Consider the following 19,701-nt stretch of genomic DNA (forward strand, 5'->3'; position numbering starts at 1 on the left):
CCATGGGAATTCAAGGAAAGGTGAAAATGGAGGTCTTTCCAAAAACTGGTATTGCCTGTACCAAGGCACTTTGACTGAAGATGGAATAACATGTACTGGGAATTGCAAGTGGGCCAATGTGGCTGGAAAGTAGAGTGTGTCAAGGAGAATAATGCAGGCTGCAGTAATAAGCCACTTGTACAAACTTGGCTGGAGCCAGATTGAGATGGGATTTGTCAAAAGAGGTGCAAAATCACCCAGTAAATGACAAACAGTAGAAGCACAAGAGAAAAGATGACAATAAATTACAGAAAATTTCAAGCTAAGAGCAGAAGAAAGATCTATCTTTTGAGGAGCCTATCTAGAACAGTCTCCTTTTGAACCAGTGGATACACGAATACAAGAATATAATAAAAGTCTTTACACTGAGGTCTAGGTTGACGTGATGCCCCTGTGAGATGAAGTCAGTACTGCAGGGGCAATACGGCAAGGAGCCTTTGCCTTACTCTACTTTACCACTAGTCTCTGAACTGTGAGGATTAGGGTAGTGGGAGTAATAAAAAAAAAATAAGCGAGGTTTCAACAGACACACTTAAATCCAAGACTAGTTTGGGGCCAAAATTGAGGTACTGAAGCTTTTCTGAGGTCGAGAAATAACTTACTACTTCTCAGGGATTCCTTTCCACTCGTAGATATTTTAAATTTTGCTAGGAAGTATTTTTTCCCCGACATCAAGTGTAGATGTTTCTTTTCTACTTCCACTCACTGTTCTTATTTCTGGCCTCTGGGACCAAGAAGAATAGGAGCAATACATCCATCCACAAGAGAGCTCTTTAAATCCTCAAAGAATCGTGCTTCTTTTTTTTTTTTTTTTTTTTTTTTTTGGCTTGCGGGCTCCGCTTCTTCACAGTATTCTCTTCTCCCGGCGCCAACAGCGGGGTTTAGTTCAAGCACAGTTATTAGCAACAGTAGCTTCTCAATTTTCTTTCTGCTACATTTGCGGCGAGTACCGGGCTGCAGCTTTCCTCTCTGAACTCGGGAACTTTTTTTTCGGGACCAGTTTCCGAGGGGACAGGAAAGGAAGAGTACCAGCTAAGCGGCCAATCGCTAGGCAGAGGGGTCAGGAGGCGGAGGGAAAGCTGGGGTGGAGGGGGTTTCTCTGCTGGTGAGACCAGGCCGCTGCTGGGCCACTGTTCGGAAGCTGTCTGAGGTCACCCCGAGCACGCAAAATGTTGCTCTTGGCCGTCCGTAGCCCGTGGGTTTCCCGGCTGCGTCTCGGCAGCGGCGGGACCAGAATTAGACCGTGGGCAGTAGCGGCGCTGCGGGGTCGCTGGGAGGCTTTTGGTCTCAACCCTGAGTGCGCTGGCACCGAATGGAGCGCACGCGCAGCCCCCCCGGGAGTGGCGCGAGGCTTCGCCCTCTGGGCGCCCCGTCGAGAACAGGTGCCGCCTCCGGCCTCCTGGCCAGTTTAGGGGGTGGGGGTTCCGGGAGGAGACTGGGGCCTTGGGTTTTTCCCATTTTCGGCTAGATCAACCCTGGCCGGGGGTGGGGGAAATGGTGATTGGTGCCGCACACCTGAGGCTTGGAAAGCCTCATTGGGCACCAGGTCTTGATTTCAAAACCAGGCACGTGTCGGTAAAATCCAACAGATTAAGATTAGAGACTGACGCTGGAGGCGGCACCGTTTACTTCTTTTCGGTCTGTTGCCCATGGGACCCACGTGTGACAGAAAATGTTTTTTTACAGTGGCTGAAAGACCTTTTCAGATCAGTAGAAATAAATCCTGAAGCCATACCTACTTCACTACACCGTGCCCCGCCCCCCACTTCCTCCTGCTTTTTGAATATTTGCGTCTCCAAACCCAGAAAGGGCAATTGAGAAGCAGTTTGGGCCCAGAACTAGGGAGAGTAAACATCCCCACTCTGGTTTTCAGATCATAGTTCCGTGAGTGAGTGATGTCTATTTCCGGGAATTCCATTATATGAAAGTTCCTTTGGTCGGAAATGCCCCCCTTTACTCCTAATGTGCCGCAATTGGAATTATGATGGTGGCTGAAAGAAAATGACTATAATGGGATTGGGAAGTGAAGGGTTAAATTAAAGGGGAAGCGGGATAAAATTTAGGTTTTGGAGAGATTTAAAAATTAATCCTACACTCCTAGGAAACAGGCTTCCCTGATTATATTTCACTTTTTCTTAGCAAGAAAAGTAAATGCTGTAATGTGCTGCAGCCTTCAGTTTGTGTGAAATATAAAACAATATTAAGTAAAAGATGATAAAAATGATTGTGGAACATAGGGGAGCAAGCCATTGTATTTACAAGGCTTTTAGTTAATACCAGGAATAACATGCTTATTTTCACTAGTTTGACATTTCTAATTTTACTTTTTTCACTTATAAACAAGGAACATATAGCTATTTACAGTTACAATTTAAAGGATGATCATTTTGTGTCATTCTTGATTTTCTGTTCACAATCTGGGTTTTGTAGGTCCCATTATTCTTGGATTATTCTGTCACTGTAGGTGCTGAACTTCCCTGTTTCTTTTTTGAAAATTCACCTCATTCTGTTTCTTACAGATATTTCTTGTAGTGATTAATCAAGGTTTTTGGGAGAGTTTTGAAAAACACTTGCAATAATGAAAAGTTCTTCCAAAATGGATAGATACTACATTATACGCTGAACAGTTTTTAAAAATTGTGTAACATTTACAATGTGTTCTAATCCATTAGATAGCTTTTTCTTCCGGTGGATGTGTTCGATACATTCATGCTCATGCCCATGTTGAACAATCAGAAGATGGAAGACTGATTTATACAGGGAATATGGCAAGAACAGTATTTGGTATGTGCTTAGAAGTGGATATCCCTTATTTATATTAAGTATCGTTTCTTCTTGCTTAGAGAGGACTGTTGAAAGACATGGAATAAGATGGTGGTTTAAAAAATACATATACACACACACGTGTGTGTGTGTGTGTGTGTGTGTATAAACTATAGAGTTTTAGGTTTGTTTTTGTTTTTTAAATCAATAAGCATTGTTTTTCTGTGTCAAGAACCATTAGGTTCAGGGTATGTAAGAACAAAAATGAAACAGTCTTTATCCTCAAGGAACTTGCATTCTATCAAAGGAAACAGCCACAAAGATAAATATATATACAAAACAATTTGGAGATGTGGCACTAACAGCTTGAGGGATCAGGAAAGGTCTCAGGTAGAGAAAGGGAAGGGAATAAGTATTTATTAAGTACCTACTATGTCCCTGGCACTGTGCTAAGCACTTTGCAAATATTATTTCATTTGATCCTCACAACAACCCTTTGAAGTCAATGTTAATATGATCCCTATTTTATATTTTAAAATATTTTGCATATTTATGAGGAAGCTGAGGCTGACAAGTTATGTGGTTTGCCCAGGAAAACATAATTAGTGTCTGAGGCTGGACTTAAATTCAGATCTTTCTGATTCCAAGTCTGGTACTCTGTCCTTTGCACCATCTAGTTTCCTTGATGTATAGCATGATACTTGAACTGAGCTTTAAAAAGAGCTAGAAATTCCAAGAGATAGAGGAGAGGAGCAAGTACATTCCAAGCATGGGGGATAGCCTGTGAAAACGCTTGAATACTAGAATTAAGATGTTGTATATGAGTAATAACAAGCAGACCAGTTTAGCTGGAATGTAGAATGCATGAAGGGTCTCATTGTCTAATAAGCTGGAAAGGTAAGCCAGCACCCGATTGTCCAGAGCATTAAATGCCAGAGTAGTTTGTACTCCTTCCTAATGACAGTGAGGAGGCACTGGAGCTTTTTGAGCCGGGCAGTGATGTGGGCAGTCAATTAACAAGCATTATTTAGCACCTAGCCAAACTCTTCTAAGTGTAGATAAGACCTGTGCTTTAGTATTATCTCTAAAAGTTGTATGGAAGGTGAATTAAAGAGGGGAGAAACTGCAGATAGACCAGTTACTGGTTAATGCAATAGTTGGGGTTAGATAGTAGGGGCTTCTTAGTAAATATCTAAATTTACTATGTGCCATGCACTGTGCTAAGTATGAAGATACAAAACCAGGTAGAAGACAGTTTCTGCCCTCAAGGTGCTAACAATCTAATGGGGAGACAAGAAACAAATATGTATGTATGTATGTATGTGTGCATGTAGACATAGTAGTAGTAATAGTAGGCTTCTGCCAGTTGGGGACGACCATGGATCAGTGCCTTGAAGAGCCACAGGCCACAGTGTGGCTGTGCAGTCCGATACACATACACACAAACTATATTACAAGATAAATAGGAAAAAGGCACAGGAATTAAGATTGGGAAGGGTTTCATGTAGAAGAGGAGATTTTAGTTGGGGCTTAAAGGAAGCCATTAGGTGGAGATGAGGAAGGAGAGCATTCCAGGCACAAGGGACAGTCAGAGGAAATGCCTGGTGCTCAGAGTGGCTTCTTTGAAGGAACAGTTTGAGGAAGAGGAAGGAAGCCAGTGGCGCTGGGAAGAATACATGGTGGGGAATAAAGTGTAAGAAGACTGGAAAGGCAGAAGAGGGACAGCGTATGTTAAAAAGGGTTTTAAATGCCAAACAGATTTTGTATTTGATCCTGGAATCAATAGGAAACCACTGGAGTTTATTGAGTAGGGGGGTGACATAGTTGGTCCTTTAGGCAAATTGTTTTAGTCAATGAATGGAGAATGGATTGGAGTGGAGAGAGACTTGAGGCAGGCAGACCTACCAGCAGGCTATTGCATAGTCCGTGTGTGAGGTAATGAGGGTCTGCATCACAGTGCTGATAGTATTAGTAGAGAGAAGAGGGTTTATTCCAGAGAGGTGAAATGTGACAGGTCATAGCAACAGATTGGATAAAGGGGTTCAGAAATATTGAAGAGTTGAGAGTGACACCTAGGTTGGAGGCCTGAGGGACCGGGAGAATGGTGTTGCTCTCTACAGCAATAGGGAAGGTGGGGGTGAAAGCATAGGGTTAAGGGAAAAGGTATTTTAGTTCTGTTTTGGAGATGTTGCGTTTAAGAGGTCTACTGGCTATCTAGGTTGAGATGGCTGAAAGGCAGTTGGAGATAAGAGATTGGAAGTTAGCAGAGAAGTTAGGGCAGGATAGCTAAATTTGAGAATCATCAGCATAGAGATAGATGCTAATGAAATTCCAGGGAGTTTATGAGATCACCGAGTGTAGAGAAAGAAGCGTAGAGGGCACAGGCCAGAACCTTTTGGATACTTATGCTTAGAGAGTATTAAGTGAATGAGGATCCAGCAAAGGAGACTGAGAAGGAACAGTCACGTAGGAAGAGATCCAGGAGAGAGTAGTGTTCTGCAAACCTACAGCAAAGAGAATATCAAAGGTTGCAGAGAATTCAAGGAGAGTATAGATTGAGAAAGGTGCAATTGGATTTAGCAATTAAGAGATCATTGAGAAAAGTTTTGGTGGAATGATGAGGTCAGAAGTTGGATTGTAAGAGGTTAAGAGAGGAAGAGAAAATGAAGTGGAGGCACCTGTTAGAGACGATCTTTTTCAAGTAGTTTAAGCACAAAGGGCTGGAGAGATCTAGGTTGATTGGGGGGGATGGAAGGATTAAGTAAAGGTTTTTTGAGCTTGGGGAGACATGGGCATGTTTGTAGGCAGTAGGAAAGCAGCCAGTAGACAGGGAGTGATTGAAAATAAGTAATAGAGTGAGGATGACAGAGTAATCTGTTGGAGGAGATGGGATGGAATGGTGTCAATTGACCGGATAGAGGGTAGTGTTGGTAAGGAGTAAAGCCACTTCATCATGTGATAGGAGTGAAGGAAGAGATAGAGGAAGGTGACATCTGTGTAATATGAGATTTAAAAAAAGGGAAAAGTGGCCTCAATTTTTTCTGTAAAATAAGAAACAAGGATCTCTTGGGGGTAGGGGAGGGCAGAGAAGCCAAGGGAAGTTTGAGGAGGGAAGAAAAGGCTTGGAAGAACTGCTGTGGAGAGTGGGATAGTGAGTTGGTGAGGGAGTTATGCTAGGATTGCCTAGTAGCAGCAAGGGGCCAATTGAGATTTTGTAACATTAATTGTAGTGGACTCAATAAGAACAGTTGTCCGATTTTCTCCATCTTTATTTGGCAGCATGTGTGTAGGAGTAAAGGTAGCAGATGTTGGTGATCCAAGACTGAAGCTTGGTGGGGCACAGCTGGTGATAAGATAATAGGGCTAGGAATTCAAGAAAGGAGGTCAGCATAGCCTTGAATTGGTTCACCAAGTGGTCAAGCTAGGGAAAAGAAGAAAGAGTGTTAGTGCAGGGATTATGGCCTAGGACAGAATTGAGGAGTCAAGAGATTGGAGTTTATAGTGTGGGTGTGTTAGAGCAGTATGATGCTATAACATGGAGCCATAAGGTGGAAATAGGGCTTTTGTAATTTTTTTTTTAAAGCAGTCCTTTAAAACACATTTCCAGGGCTAACAATAATCATTTTTTTTGGGTGGGTGGATTTAAGATGATGTTTTATCCTGGAGATGGAAATGGGCAATATATTTAAATACTCAAACTCAAAATCTTTTCCAGGTACTATTTAATATCTTGTTCTGGTGTTTCTGTACAAAATATAGGGATAGATAGTGATATATCTGTTTTATAGTCAGCAAAAGGGAAGGATATGAGTTGTACAAAATCACTAAGGTAGATAGAAGTAAGAATATAATTGTAGGGAAGTGGTTAGTTACAGTGTGACTTAAGTATAGTCAAACTGCATTAATCTGAAACCCTTATGAATAATTATCTTTTAGTTACGTCAGATGAAGAGCTTTCTATTTGTTATTAGTAGTATTATACTGTGCTGAATATAAAATAGACTTTGTTAGGAGCAATATAGAATGGCTCTGGCCTGTCTTACTTTTTGGTTTTGTCTGTTGGCCTTGTATAGTTCTTTCTGTGTCTTCTATTGTTTTAAGTCTGTCAGGAATTCTTAGTCTTGTTTTTGCTTATAGCAAGCCCTATAATATTTTTTTTTTTGCAGGGCAATGAGGGTTAAGTGACTTACCCAGGGTCACACAGCTAGTAAGTGTCAAGTGTCTGAGGCTGGATTTGAACTCAGGTCCTCCTGAATCCAAGGCCAATGCTTTATCCACTTTTCCACCTAGCTGCCCCGCCCCTATAATATTTTTAAATTTCATTTTTAGTTTTTTCCAATTAACAGTCATTTACCTTTTTTCCCCACCACTTCCACTCCCATTGGAAAAAAAAATTAAATGCATAGCAATAAAAACAAATTCCCACATTGGCCATGTAAGAATGTATCTCTAATTCTGCATCTTGATGTATCACCTTTGTCAGGAGGTAGGTGTGATTCTTCATCCGACTTCTGGAATTGTGATTAGTCATTGCCTTGATCAGAGTTCTTAAAGTTTTCAAAGTTGTTCAGTGGTGTTGTTATTTTATAAATTGTCCTCCTGGTTCTGCTTACTTAATTCCAGATCAGTTCACATACAAGTCTTCCCAGGTTTTGTTGGAATCATCTCTTGTAATTTCTTATGTTGCAATGATATGCCATTACATTCATATAACATAATTTTTTCAGCCATTTCCCTAGTTGATGATTCCTTTGCTACTACAAAAAGAGCGGCTATAAATATTTTTTGTACTTTCTAATTTTCATGGAGTCTGTTGCTTGGGTAAATTTTTTTCCTTTTTTACCCTTTATTTAGCATTTTGTTTTTATCCAGTTACATGTAAAAAAATTTTAACATCCATTTTAAAAACTGAGTTTTGGGTAAAGTTTTATACTTTTTGTGCCAAGTCGTTATTCTCTTTCCATTCTTTCATAACTCTCCTTTCTTTTCCAGTTGTTACCTCTGTCACTCTAAATTTCATTTATATAATCATTTTTAGCTCTTTTTAAGACATTTGCTTCCAGGGGATTCTACTTGAACTTGTGTTCAAGCTATATTTTTCTTTGAGGCTTTACTTGTAGATATTATTAGTATTATTCTGTTATTATGGGTTTGTGTCTTGAGTATCCCTATCCCGATAGTAGCTCTTTGTGGTAGGAACATGTTTCTAGTTCTACTTCCTTACTTCAGAATTGATGTGAAAGCTTGACTCCATACACTTCTGGAGGAAATGGCTGGGCCATGCTTGTTCTTGTTTTGTACTGAGTTCCAGACAGATAGTTGTATTTTATATCTCAGTTCTAGAGATAGAAAGAAGACCAAGTATGGAAGAGGTCTGGAAATCCTAACTGAAATTAAGTAAACCTAGTAAAAGTGTTTGACTTGAACGTAACTTGCCTGCCAGTACTCTTTAATCTATTTGTTTCAGAAGATTGTCATAGAATGATCATAATTTTCAATCTGAACAGAAAGACTGACCATAGCCACTGTTTATTAGAGTAATGAATAGTTATAAAAATGTGAGTACCTAAAATAGTCCCAGGGAGTCAGGCACTTGAATGAATGGTTAATGAATTGAGGGGTTTTGAACTAATACAAGTTAAAAGATTCTAGATCGAATGTTTCATACTTTAGAGATATACCTACCCCCCATTTTGAATGTATAAATGAAAAAAAAACCCCACCACATTTGTTAAGTATTTACTTTGCTCCAGGAATATTTTGGTTTGGTAGGCTTAACTTTGGCCTCACCTATCTTGCCTTTAAGAACCTTAGCTCAAAGTTTGTGATGATTTGCCTATTTTTTTTCCTTTGCTCCATTCTGCTAAGATAAATGTAAAAGTACATTAATTTTGGTATGGATAGAATATTTTATTTAGTATTAAAATTATTGAAGTGTGAAATTGAAAGCTAGTATATAATCCAAAAAAGATCCTATAGTTTAACTATAGTAATTATCTATTATTCAGTATGATTGTAGAATTGAGTATTCCGTTTCTTTCAAAGAATGATAATATGCTTTTCAATACACTTAACACAAAAAACCCTCGGGAATAATTTAATATCTGATAATTCAGGGAGTAATTACTTTAAGGTCTTGAAGCAGCTTAAGATCTTTACTTTGGATACTCTAGATATATGAGTGCTGTTTAGTAGAATTCCATTAGATAGGGCAGCTAGGTGTCGCAGTGTAGATAGAGCACTGACCCTGGAGTCAGGAGTTCCTGAGTTCAAATCCAGCCTCAGACACTTAACACTTACTAGCTGTGTGACCTCAGGCAAGTCACTTAACCTCAATTGCCTTACTTAAAAAAAAAAAACCACAAAAGAATTCCATTAGATAAAATGTTTTAAAAAAACAGTTTTTATTTTAAAATTTGTTAATTTTTTCATTATTAACTTAGATCCTGTAGTAATTCGAAAACCATAGTGATGAATAAGTTCTTAAGCAATTCTTGTCAAATGTTAAGAACAATTGAAGACGAGTGGGATAAAGTGATTATCTTGTACCTTAGAAAAAACACTAACTAATTTTTGTTCTTTTTTAAAAATTCAGGTGTAAAATGTTTCTCTTATTCGACAAGCCTGCTCAGCCTTGCATTACTCCCATATATGTTTGGACAATCTAATATTGAATTTGGAAGTCTGCCTCTGAAAATTGCATTTTATGGCGCTTTGGGAACTTTTACATTAATTACTCCAATGCTGCTTCACTTTATTACAAAGGGATATGTGGTTCGATTGTACCATGAAGCTGAGACAGACACTTACACAGCCATCACCTATAACATTGTTCTTTTAGAAAAGAGAACAGTGTTTCATCAGAATGATGTAAAGGTTCCAGATATCAAAAGTATATTTACCTCATTTTATGCAAAAACAAAATCACTGCTAGTTAATCCAATGCTTTTCCCACATCCTCAAGATTATAACCATCTTATGGGCTATGACAAGCCTTTTACTTTTGATATTGAAGAATCTGATGAAAAGAAATAACATGAAGAAAATAAATGTGATCCTCTTTGTTGTTGTGTAGCTATTCAATTGTATGCTTTTTGTATCATTGTAAAATAATAAATTATTCTTTTATTGTTAGTATCTGACTTTTAAAATAATGGTGTAATAAATAAAAACATGGAACATTTGAAGCCATATGAAATACAGTGTTAGCTTAATTGTAATAAAATATTTAGAAAGTTTTTTATTGAAAGCCAGATATTTAAAAATTCCAAACTTCACAAACAAAAAAAGAGAATGTTTCCATTGATAAAATAGAACAGAAAGAGATTACATATGAAATTGTTACATACAGCTTGCAAAACCAGGTATGTTAAAAATGAGGACTTTATAGGTCATGTGATGCCTCCTCAAACCTTTCCCTGAACTCTTCAACTGTACTATTTTTGAGGTTTAAAAATGCTTTATCCACATTTTCTTAGAGCCTCACAATGACCCTATGAGGTCAACTCATGTCTTTTTTATACATTTCTGATGACATCCTTTATGTTTCTCCTGTACAGTTCTTCATTTAGTAATGTGTTGTCTACTCATACCCACCAGGTACCCCTCAATTATCCTAAGGTAATCCACAACTTTAATTCTTCAGAGACTTTGTTGTTTGGTGATAGTCAACAAGAAAATAACATTAGAAAGTTGCCCTTTTTTCCCCAAGCTGAAGCATAGGAATTATCAAAATTACTGTGTAATTGTTCTAGGCAATCCAATCCATTCTGCTTCATTCTGGACTTGGTACCATCCATGTGGTCTGACCATGTGGTCTGACCAAAATATATATAATGATAGATCAACTCCAAGTTGTCTATTTAGTGACATATAATCTGAACAATAGACATTCGATTGTTTTTCCCTTTGTGTATAATTATGTTGAATTCTTGAGTGATTAGCTTCTCATTTAGGAGGCTTAGAAATGTTCATGGGCTTGAAGCAATCAACAAGCACTTAATGAGTACCTACTGTGTACTATGCACTAAGAAAGAGACAGTCTGCCTTTTGGGAACTTAAACTCTACCATGGGAATTTAGCATGTTCATAAATACTGGATCTAGAGTGATGAGGGAGGGGGCAGCTAGGTGGCACAGTGGATAAAGCACTGGCTATGGAGTCAGGAAGACCTGAGTTCAAATCTGGGCTCAGACACTTGACACTAGCTGTGTGATCCTGGGCAAGTCACTTAACCCTCATTGCCCTACCAAAAAAAAAAAAAAAAAGAAATAGAGTGATGGGGGAAATCAGGAAAGGCCCTTTGAAGGAAGAGGTACTTGAACTGAGCTTTGAGGAAAATTAGGAGTTCCAAGAGACAAAGGTCAGGAAGAAGAATATGCCGGGTATGAGGGATAGACTGCAAAGGCATAAAGGTGGGAGATAGGATATCAAATACGGAGAACGCCAAGCAACCACTCTAATTAGTACAGAGTGTCTGAGGGGGAGTAATGTGAAATCTGCTGGGCAGAAAAGGTTGGAGCCAGATTGTGGAGGACTAAATGGAAAACAGGAGTTTGAATTTTATCTTAAACAAAGGCTTCCTAACCTGGTACACATGCATGTATCTCCAGGGGATATAGAAAGTTGTCAAGAGAGTGCAAAGAATTTTTATGTGACTTCTGACAAACCAAATTTTATAGTAAGAATTTTTGTGCTGAATAAAGCTTTATGAAAAAAAAGTGCCTGTTCTTTTTTATATTGAATAGGGGGTCAAGGGGGACTGAAAAAATTTGGGAACCCCTGTTCTAAGGTTGCAAAGGGCTGCAAGTTTTTTTTGTTTTTGTTTTTGCAGGGCAATGAGGGTTAAGTGACTTTCCCAGGGTCACACAACTAGTTAAGTGTCAAGTGTCTGAAGCCGGATTTGAACTCGGGGAGTCCTGAATCCAGGGCTGGTGCTTTATCCACTGCGCCACCTAGCTGCCCCTGCAACAGTTTTATAGAAACCTTAGTATCTGGAGGATGTGACCATTTATACTCTTTGCTGGACATCCTCTGACAGTGGCAAACACCTTAGACAAAGATAATATGCATTTCATATGATGCTCGACAGTTGTAATCAGGTGATCACTAAAGTTATTGCTCTTGTTACATCTTTCTAAGAATCTGATTCTGATATGCATGGACCTTGGAGAAGAGTCTTTAAGATGACACTTTCCTCTATTGAATTAAATGCCTTTTAAAAAGTTAATATGGCCCTGGATTCAGGAAGACCTGAGTTCAAATCTGGCCTCAGATACTTGACACTAGCTGTGTGACCCTGGGCAAGTCACTTAACCCCAATAGCCTCACCAAAAAAAAAATAGTTAATATGCATAATGAGATCTCTAATTCTTTACACTGGTGAGTTGTGCAACTAAAGATTCTGTTTGCTATAGGCTATTGCTCGTGAAAGCTTGCCTATTCCCTTCTCGTTTCTTCTGTAGATTATACTCAAAAGTTATGTAGGGATAAGGAAATAGACTTATGGGTTGGGAGTTATTGATATTTTGTGGTAATAAGGTCTATTTATGCCATACCTCTGGTGTTCTCTAAGTACTTTGAGAATTGAATCCTTAGTGCCCCCAAAATTATATCTACCCCAGTGCTGACGAACTTTGAATATGTCATGTAGTTAGTTGCTCTTCCTATCTGTTTTCTTCAGTACCATTTCCACATCCTCAAGTAGCGCATATACATTGTGATTGAGTCCAAATATGGCTAATGGTAAGAAGTTTATTGTAAAAATTCCCACAAATCTCTTCTAGTTTTCATGATTGGTGTGGGCTTTCATTATTTTACCTTCATGGACAAGAGGCAGTAAGTTGGTATAGTGGATAGAATGCTAGACAGAAGACCTAGGTTCAAATTTTGCCTCAAACACTAGTTATGTGACCTTGGGCAAGTCACTTATCTTCATTGTGTTTCTGTTTCCTCATCTATAAAATGAGGGGATTGGACTCTGGCTTCTAAACTCCATTCCAGTTTTAAATTACACAGCTATGCATATATTTAAGCACATGTACATGTGTATATACATCTGTGTATATGAATATGACATGTCCAGAAGATGTTCTTGTGTAGCTTGTAAAGTTCTGAAAACAATTTCAGAACAGGACTTCCAAAAACATTTTGAGCAATGGCAACTATTGGATGTATAAATTCTAACATTTAATTTTAAAATTTAATTCCATTCTCGTTTAAATTGATATACTAGGTTTTATATCTTTCTGTTTTTTCTGTATAATTAAAGCACAGTGTAAACCTGCCCATACTTGAACAGTAAAACTCTTCTTTAAAAGTTCACTTGCATATGTTTTTCCTTTGATAAATTCCAGTTTTTAATTCACATCTTATATGTGTCTATGTATGCATGTGTGTGTAGGGTAGAAGGTGGAGAGTGTTTGCTCCAAACTTATGATACAGCAGTAATATGGGGAATTCATTTTCAATCTGTAGTCTTGGAAAGTTGCCTGGGAGCTTTCTTCTAAAGAGAAAGCTGAGAGTTTAAGTGACTTTTCCATGGCCACACATCTAGTATATATTAAAATGAATGTTCAAGGCAGCAGTTGAACCCAGGCCTTTGTCAAATTGACTATCAAGTTCTATCTACATATCTTTATTTTTCCTTTTTCCCTCTTGAGAACTTTTTCATCCTAATGTACTTGTTTTAAGTAGCTGATTCCTTGAAAAGATAGCCAAGGTTGTTTTTGTTTTTGTTTTTTGTTTGCTTGTTTTTACCATATTTCTAAAAATGAAGGATTTTGGCATTTAAAAGTCACAATGATGTCATTATTAAAGCTGGAAAAGACATTTTAATGCACTTTGCTCTGACTTGAGTGCTTTCTCAAGCCTGAAGGTGGGCACAAGAAGCAGAGCCAGGTTCTCTCATAAGTAGCCAGATATGTTGTCTATTCTCAGCATATAAAACCATGTTGAAGGAGAATGAATTGTTCTTTTCCACATTCTCTGGCCACTGTTAAAAGTCAGGATTTAAAGCTGGAAGAAACCTTAAAGATCATCTAGTGGTTTTATTCCAACCTCTTTATTAACATGGAAAACTGAGGACTAGAGAGGTAAAGCTAATTGGCCAAGGAATAAAGAGAAATTAAAATTGTCACTGCCTGTCCAATGTGATTGACAATTCAGATAGCTGGTCCTATTGATGAAATGAGAGAGTGGACACAGTCTCCTTTTCTTAAAGCCAATTCCCTAATTCTCATCTCTCCTAAATTCTCTCTCCTACAAAATTTCTACATGCAGTTGTTAACTATTAATTTTTTTTTTTTTTTTTGGTGAGGCAATTGGGGTTAAGCGACTTGCCCAGGGTCACACAGCTAGTAAGTGTTAAGTGTCTGAGGCCGGATTTGAACTCAGGTCCTCCTGAATCCAGGGCCGGTGCTCTATCCATTTTGCCATTTAGCTGCCCCAACTATTAATTTTTTATTCTGGTAATGGGAAAGATTATTATTTCTTTTTTTTAAAGCTCAGATCATTATTTTGAGATTCAGTTTCACTAGGTATGGTGAACTGTTGCAGTAGGTTCTTGGCTGTTCTTTGTGTATATAAAGATGACGAGAGCAAATATGTAGGCATTTATTTCCTCCCTTCTCATCTTACAGGATTTGCTTACTGGAAGGCAGTGCAAATAGTGAAAATCAGAAAAACAGGAAATAAAACTGAATAGGAAGCCAGAAATCATGTGACTGGTGACTAAGTCAAACTTTTTCTTCTTACAGACAGGGAAGAGTAAGATACTCATTCACTTCTCTTCTATTTTCATTCTGAAAACCTTAAAAGATATTTAATGATGCTTCAGATCGTATTTTTTTCCACCCTGTTTACTTTCATATTCGCTGAATCAGTGAAATATAGGTGGACCTGCAATACCCCAGACACAGAGATATCATACTCTTCCTGTGGTAAGTGTATTGCAAACTTCACCTTACCAATTGTTTTGAAGCTGAGTTTTCACAAGAACAGTATTTAGACACTTGCAGGGTCAGAGATGGCAAACGGTTTGGTTGTTGCTACTGGAGAAAAGGACTGCCTGCTAATTGTATTAGCAGCACGTAATCATGGGTTTAAGGAAGTTTCTGTCCTTTACATGAGACTGATTTTTCCAACTTGTGTTATGCCTGACCCTAAATCATAATTCTCTCCCCTCTCTCCCAGTGGTCAGCTTACTATATCTTGAGCTCCATTCAAGATTCCATGTCATCACTATAATAATTGTCTGTTGTTATTTTCCACCCTCCCTCTTCAACTAAAAGGCTTTTGTGTTCTCCAGTGTCACTGATGTGGTGGAAACATGGCTAGTTCTCAACCAGTTTTGATTTCTGAGCTAGACTAGGATTTCTAGAGGCTCTGTGAACTTTCTCATAATCCCTAATTTAGTTACACTGCTTTTTCCCCCCTCCTTATTTTAGGAGGGTGAAGAAAAGAACTTCAGTGTTTTATAGACAAATAACAAACTGTTGACAAACTCTCCTATCTGACTATTGCAACTATCCTCACTGGCCACTTTTCCCAGGCCTTGCCATTGACCCTGAAGGTGACACTTCACTTCCAGGGATGGGACTTCCTGAAATGACTCATTCATTCTATTTATTGATAGCTCTAAATTGTGAGAAAAATTATCCTTACATTGAGTTGAAATATATTTTCTATAATTTTCACCCACTGGTTCTAGTTCTTCCCCAAATAGACAAATAGCACAAGCCTAGTTCTCCTTTATGGCAAATATTCAGATATTGGAACACAGGCAACTCTTTTTTTTTTTTTAGTGAGGCAATTGGGGTTAAGTGACTTGCCCAGGGTCACACAGCTAGTAAGTGTTAAGTGTCTGAGGCCGGATTTGAACCCAGGAACTCCTGACTCCAGGGCCGGTGCTCTATCCACTGCGCCACCTAGCTGCCCCCAGAGGCAACTCTTTAAGACTGTAAATTGCAAAGAAGGTACTGACCTATTTTGTTAGAAGGTGTTTTCTCACCCAGGAGTTCCCTAATCCATGAAATCATGGGTCCATTCCTTATTTCTATTCATATTCATGTCTCTCCTAAGTCTTCTTTTCTCTAGGCTGTAAGAAATTATTATTTGTAACCAATATCTTGGGAAGATTCAGTACTCCTGGACGCCTTCTTTGAAAGTCCTGATTTGCTTCCCCACCCCCCCCAGATGAGATTCAGTTGACTGTCTTGGTCAAGGCCCATCCAGCCTTACAAAGAATTTAACCTAGGGTGAAGTTTGTTGTGTTCTTACTCAAGCTTGGGTGGAGACAGATCTTTTTGTCTAGACAGAAAGGCCTCTTCTCCAGGAAGGGTCACTCAACCCACCCATTGAAAAGGGTCTGCATTCTTTGAATTGATAGCCCAAGCCGGGGGTGCTCTGGGATAGCCCTTCATTTTAATATAGCCTACCTCCAAATTAAGTTAACTAATTAGATTTGATTGTTGTTCAGTGGACCACCTCTTGTCCAAAAGGCATAATAACCTGAAGAAGAAGCCATGTGCTCTTTCGCTTTTTGGACCATGAGAGGTTAAGGAGCCATTTTTATAAATTTCTTATTGATTGTAATTGATAAAATTGATTATAATTTACCCAGAATTTTGTCTCAATTATTTTAATCATCACAGCTAAACATCTCCAATTCCTTCAATCAATCCTCTTTCCTTTGGCATGGTTTCAGATCCCTTCACTGTCCTGACTATCCTGCTCTGCATATGCTCTGAGTTGCCTGCTACAAAATTTGATGTCCAAAACTAGATAAAATACCCCAGATGTTCTGCCTAGACCAAAATATTGACAGTTTCTCTTTGGCTCTGGGCTCTATGCTTCCATAACTGCAGCCTGGGATTTCATTAGTTTGTTTGGCTGCTGACTCTTAGAATCATAAAATCCAGAGATGAAAGTGATGTTGACATTGAGGCATCTGGGTTTTGCTGCCTCATTCTCAGAAAAGGTTTGGGGGAAGGGGATGGGGCAAGGAGTGGACTAGAGCTCTGGACTTGGGATCAGGAAGACCTTAATTCAAATCCTGCCTCAGATACTACCTCTGTGACTCTGTGTATTCCAGTTTCCTCATTTGGAAAATTGGGATAGCAATAGCACTTACCTTAGGGTAGTTTGTGAGGTTCAAAGATGGTAACACATCCAAAGTGTTTTGCAAACCTTATAGCATGATATAAATGGTAGCTATGATTATTATCATTATTATTTTAAAGATCATTTAGTTCAAACCCCTCATGTTATAGCTGAGGAAAATTAGGTCCAAAAAGGTGAAACTTATAGCAAGGAAATAGTAGAACTGGCATTTGAACCCAGGACCCCTAAAACAATATACTTAAATTTGTAGATTATTTTTTTTTACATGACCTACATGGCTTTTCTGGCCACATATTCTTTCTCCTATATAGTCACAGCATAAAACTCACAGAATTAAAGACTTTGAAGGACCTCAGAGGCCATACAGTACAACCTGTATTTGAAATAAATCTCCTCTTTGACATACTCACTAATAAGTGATGAAACAATTTTTGCTTAAAAACCTCTAGAAAGGGGGATTAATCAAATAGCTTTTCCTAGTGGGCTTCCTGAAGTAGACCTTTAGATAGCTCCAATTGTTAGGAAGTTTTTCCTTATATTAGATATTGGTCTGTTTACATTTCCTCATCTTATCCTCGAGGCAATGAGTTATCCTATTCTGTTCTACTGTTTTATTAATCACCCTCATTTTTTTTTTTTTTAGTGAGGCAATTGGGGTTAAGTGACTTGCCCAGGGTCACACAGCTAGTAAGTGTTAAGTGTCTGAGGCTGGATTTGAACTCAGGTACTCCTGACTCCAGGACCGGTGCTCTATCCACTACACCACCTAGCTGCCCCAATCACCCTCATTTTTGATCCCTCTCCCTCCCCCCAATCCAGAGAAATAGAAGCTGAGTATAGAATGAATAAGGACAAAAGGAGATGTCATTGAAAGTTTTCATCCATGGACATAATGAGAAACTGACAAATTTCTCACTAAAATCTAGGTGTGCTCATTCTATAGCAATGTTCTATCATCCTGGAGAATAAGTGATTATGACAAATTGATAGAAATAGAATTCAAGTTTTATAAAATTAACTAGGAAGAGACTATTAATTTTCTCTCTTTTACAAAGGAGTAAATGGGACTAGAGAATTATGTGAATTATCTGCCCAAGATTACCCAGCAAATTAGTTGTAGGGCCAAATCTGTTGCATGTAGTTCATCCACTAGACAGAATTTTTAAAAGTGTGAAGTGAATGCTGTTCCTTCTTTCCAGTTAAGAAAAGGATCAAAGCCTAATATGGAAATATTTTTTACATAATTGCATATTTATAACTTATATCAAGTTGTCTATCATTTTAGGAAGAAGGGAGAAGAGGGAGGGGGAAGAATTTGGAACTCAAAATCTTGTAAAACTGAATGCTAAAAATTGTCTCTATATAATTGGGGGAAAATACTATTTTGTTTTTGTTTGTTTGTTTGTGTGGGGCAATGAGGGTTAAGTGACTTGCCCAGGGTCATACAGCTAGTAAGTGTCAAGTGTCTGAGGCCAGATTTGAACTCAGGTCCTCCTGAATCCAGGGCCAGTGCTTTATCCACTGCCATACCTAGCTGCCAACAAAAGAAAAGGGTCAAAGTGCAAAGCAAACTATGTAACACTGCATTCTTATCTTCTAGGAGTAGCCTACCCCTGGCTCTAACTTGTATTGGTCCCACAAGCAAAAGAAGCTCAAGGTCCTTATGCAAGTAGGCAAATTTGATCTCATACTATCCTTTATTTTTTTGTTTTTGTTTTTGTTTTTGTTTTTGTTTTGTTTTGTTTTTTTGCAGGGCAATGAGGGTTAAGTGACTTGCCCAGGGTCACACAGCTAGTAAGTGTCAAGTGTCTGAGGCCGGATTTGAACTCAGGTATTCCTGAATCCAGGGTCGGTGCTTTACCCCTGTGCCATCTAGCTGCCCCACTATTATTATTTTTTAAAATAATAAACATTTTTATTTCAAGTTTTGAGTTCCAAATTCTATCCTCCCTCCTTGCCCTAACTCCTTCCTGAGGCACTGAGCAATCAGTTATAGGTAATACATGTGCAATTATGTAAAACATTACCATATTAGTCATTTTGTATAAGAAGGCTCAAATTTTTTTAAAAAAGTGAAAAATAGCATTAGTCCTTTGGGATTGTCTTGGATCTTTGAGAATAGTTAAGTCATTCACAGTTCTTCATAAAATAATATTACTATTTCTGTGCACAGTGTTCTCTTGGTTCTGCTCACTTCACTCATATAAGTCATTGCTCACTCATTGCTCACTTCAGTTCATATAAGTCTTTACAGGCTTTTCTGAAATCATCCTGGTTGTCATTTCTTATAGCACAATAGTATTCTAGTACAATCACGTACCACAGCTTGTTTAGCCATTTCCCAATTGATAGGCATTCCTTTGATTTCCAATTCTTAGCCACCACAAAAAGGGTTACTATAAATATTTTTGTACAAATAGGTCTTTTTTTCTTTTGGGGGATGTCTTTGGGATATAAACCTAGCAGTGGTATGGCTGGATCAAAAGGTATGCACAGTTCTATAGCCCTTTGGGCATAGTTCCAAATTGCTCTCCAGAATGGTTGGATCTTTTCACAACTCCACCAACAGTGCATTAGCATCCCAGTTTTCCCACATCCCCTCCAACATCCAACATTTTCCTTTTTTATTATATTAGCCACTCTGGTAGGTGTGAGGTGGTACCTCAGAGTTGTTTTAATTTGCATTTCTCTGATTAATGGTGATTTAGAGTATTTTTTCATATGATTATAGATAGTTTTGATTTCTTTGTCTGAAAACTGCTTGTTCATATCCTTTGA

The 19,701-nt window shown here is 38.4% G+C and overlaps 1 protein-coding gene across 3 annotated transcripts in view; it reads left to right on the top strand.

The window, feature by feature from the left end:
* The first annotated feature begins 1,103 nt into the window (after positions 1-1,103).
* Positions 1,104-19,701, top strand: part of TMEM70 (transmembrane protein 70) — a 39,079-nt gene continuing 20,481 nt past the window's right edge. For 2 of the 3 annotated variants that reach the window (XR_006354120.1, XM_043976758.1), the window contains exons 1-2: positions 1,104-1,421; positions 2,712-2,823. Coding sequence is in view for 2 of the 3 variants with exons in the window: in XM_043976758.1 (XP_043832693.1) it covers positions 1,209-1,421; positions 2,712-2,823 (325 nt within the window). In the remaining variant the exon portion in view is untranslated. Of the gene's footprint in view, positions 1,422-2,711; positions 2,824-9,397; positions 9,940-19,701 lie in introns of those variants that run through there. The other variant, XM_043976756.1, reaches the window with a different exon arrangement.

Source organism: Dromiciops gliroides, chromosome 1 (assembly GCF_019393635.1).
Source record: "Dromiciops gliroides isolate mDroGli1 chromosome 1, mDroGli1.pri, whole genome shotgun sequence".
Taxonomy (NCBI): domain Eukaryota; kingdom Metazoa; phylum Chordata; class Mammalia; order Microbiotheria; family Microbiotheriidae; genus Dromiciops; species Dromiciops gliroides.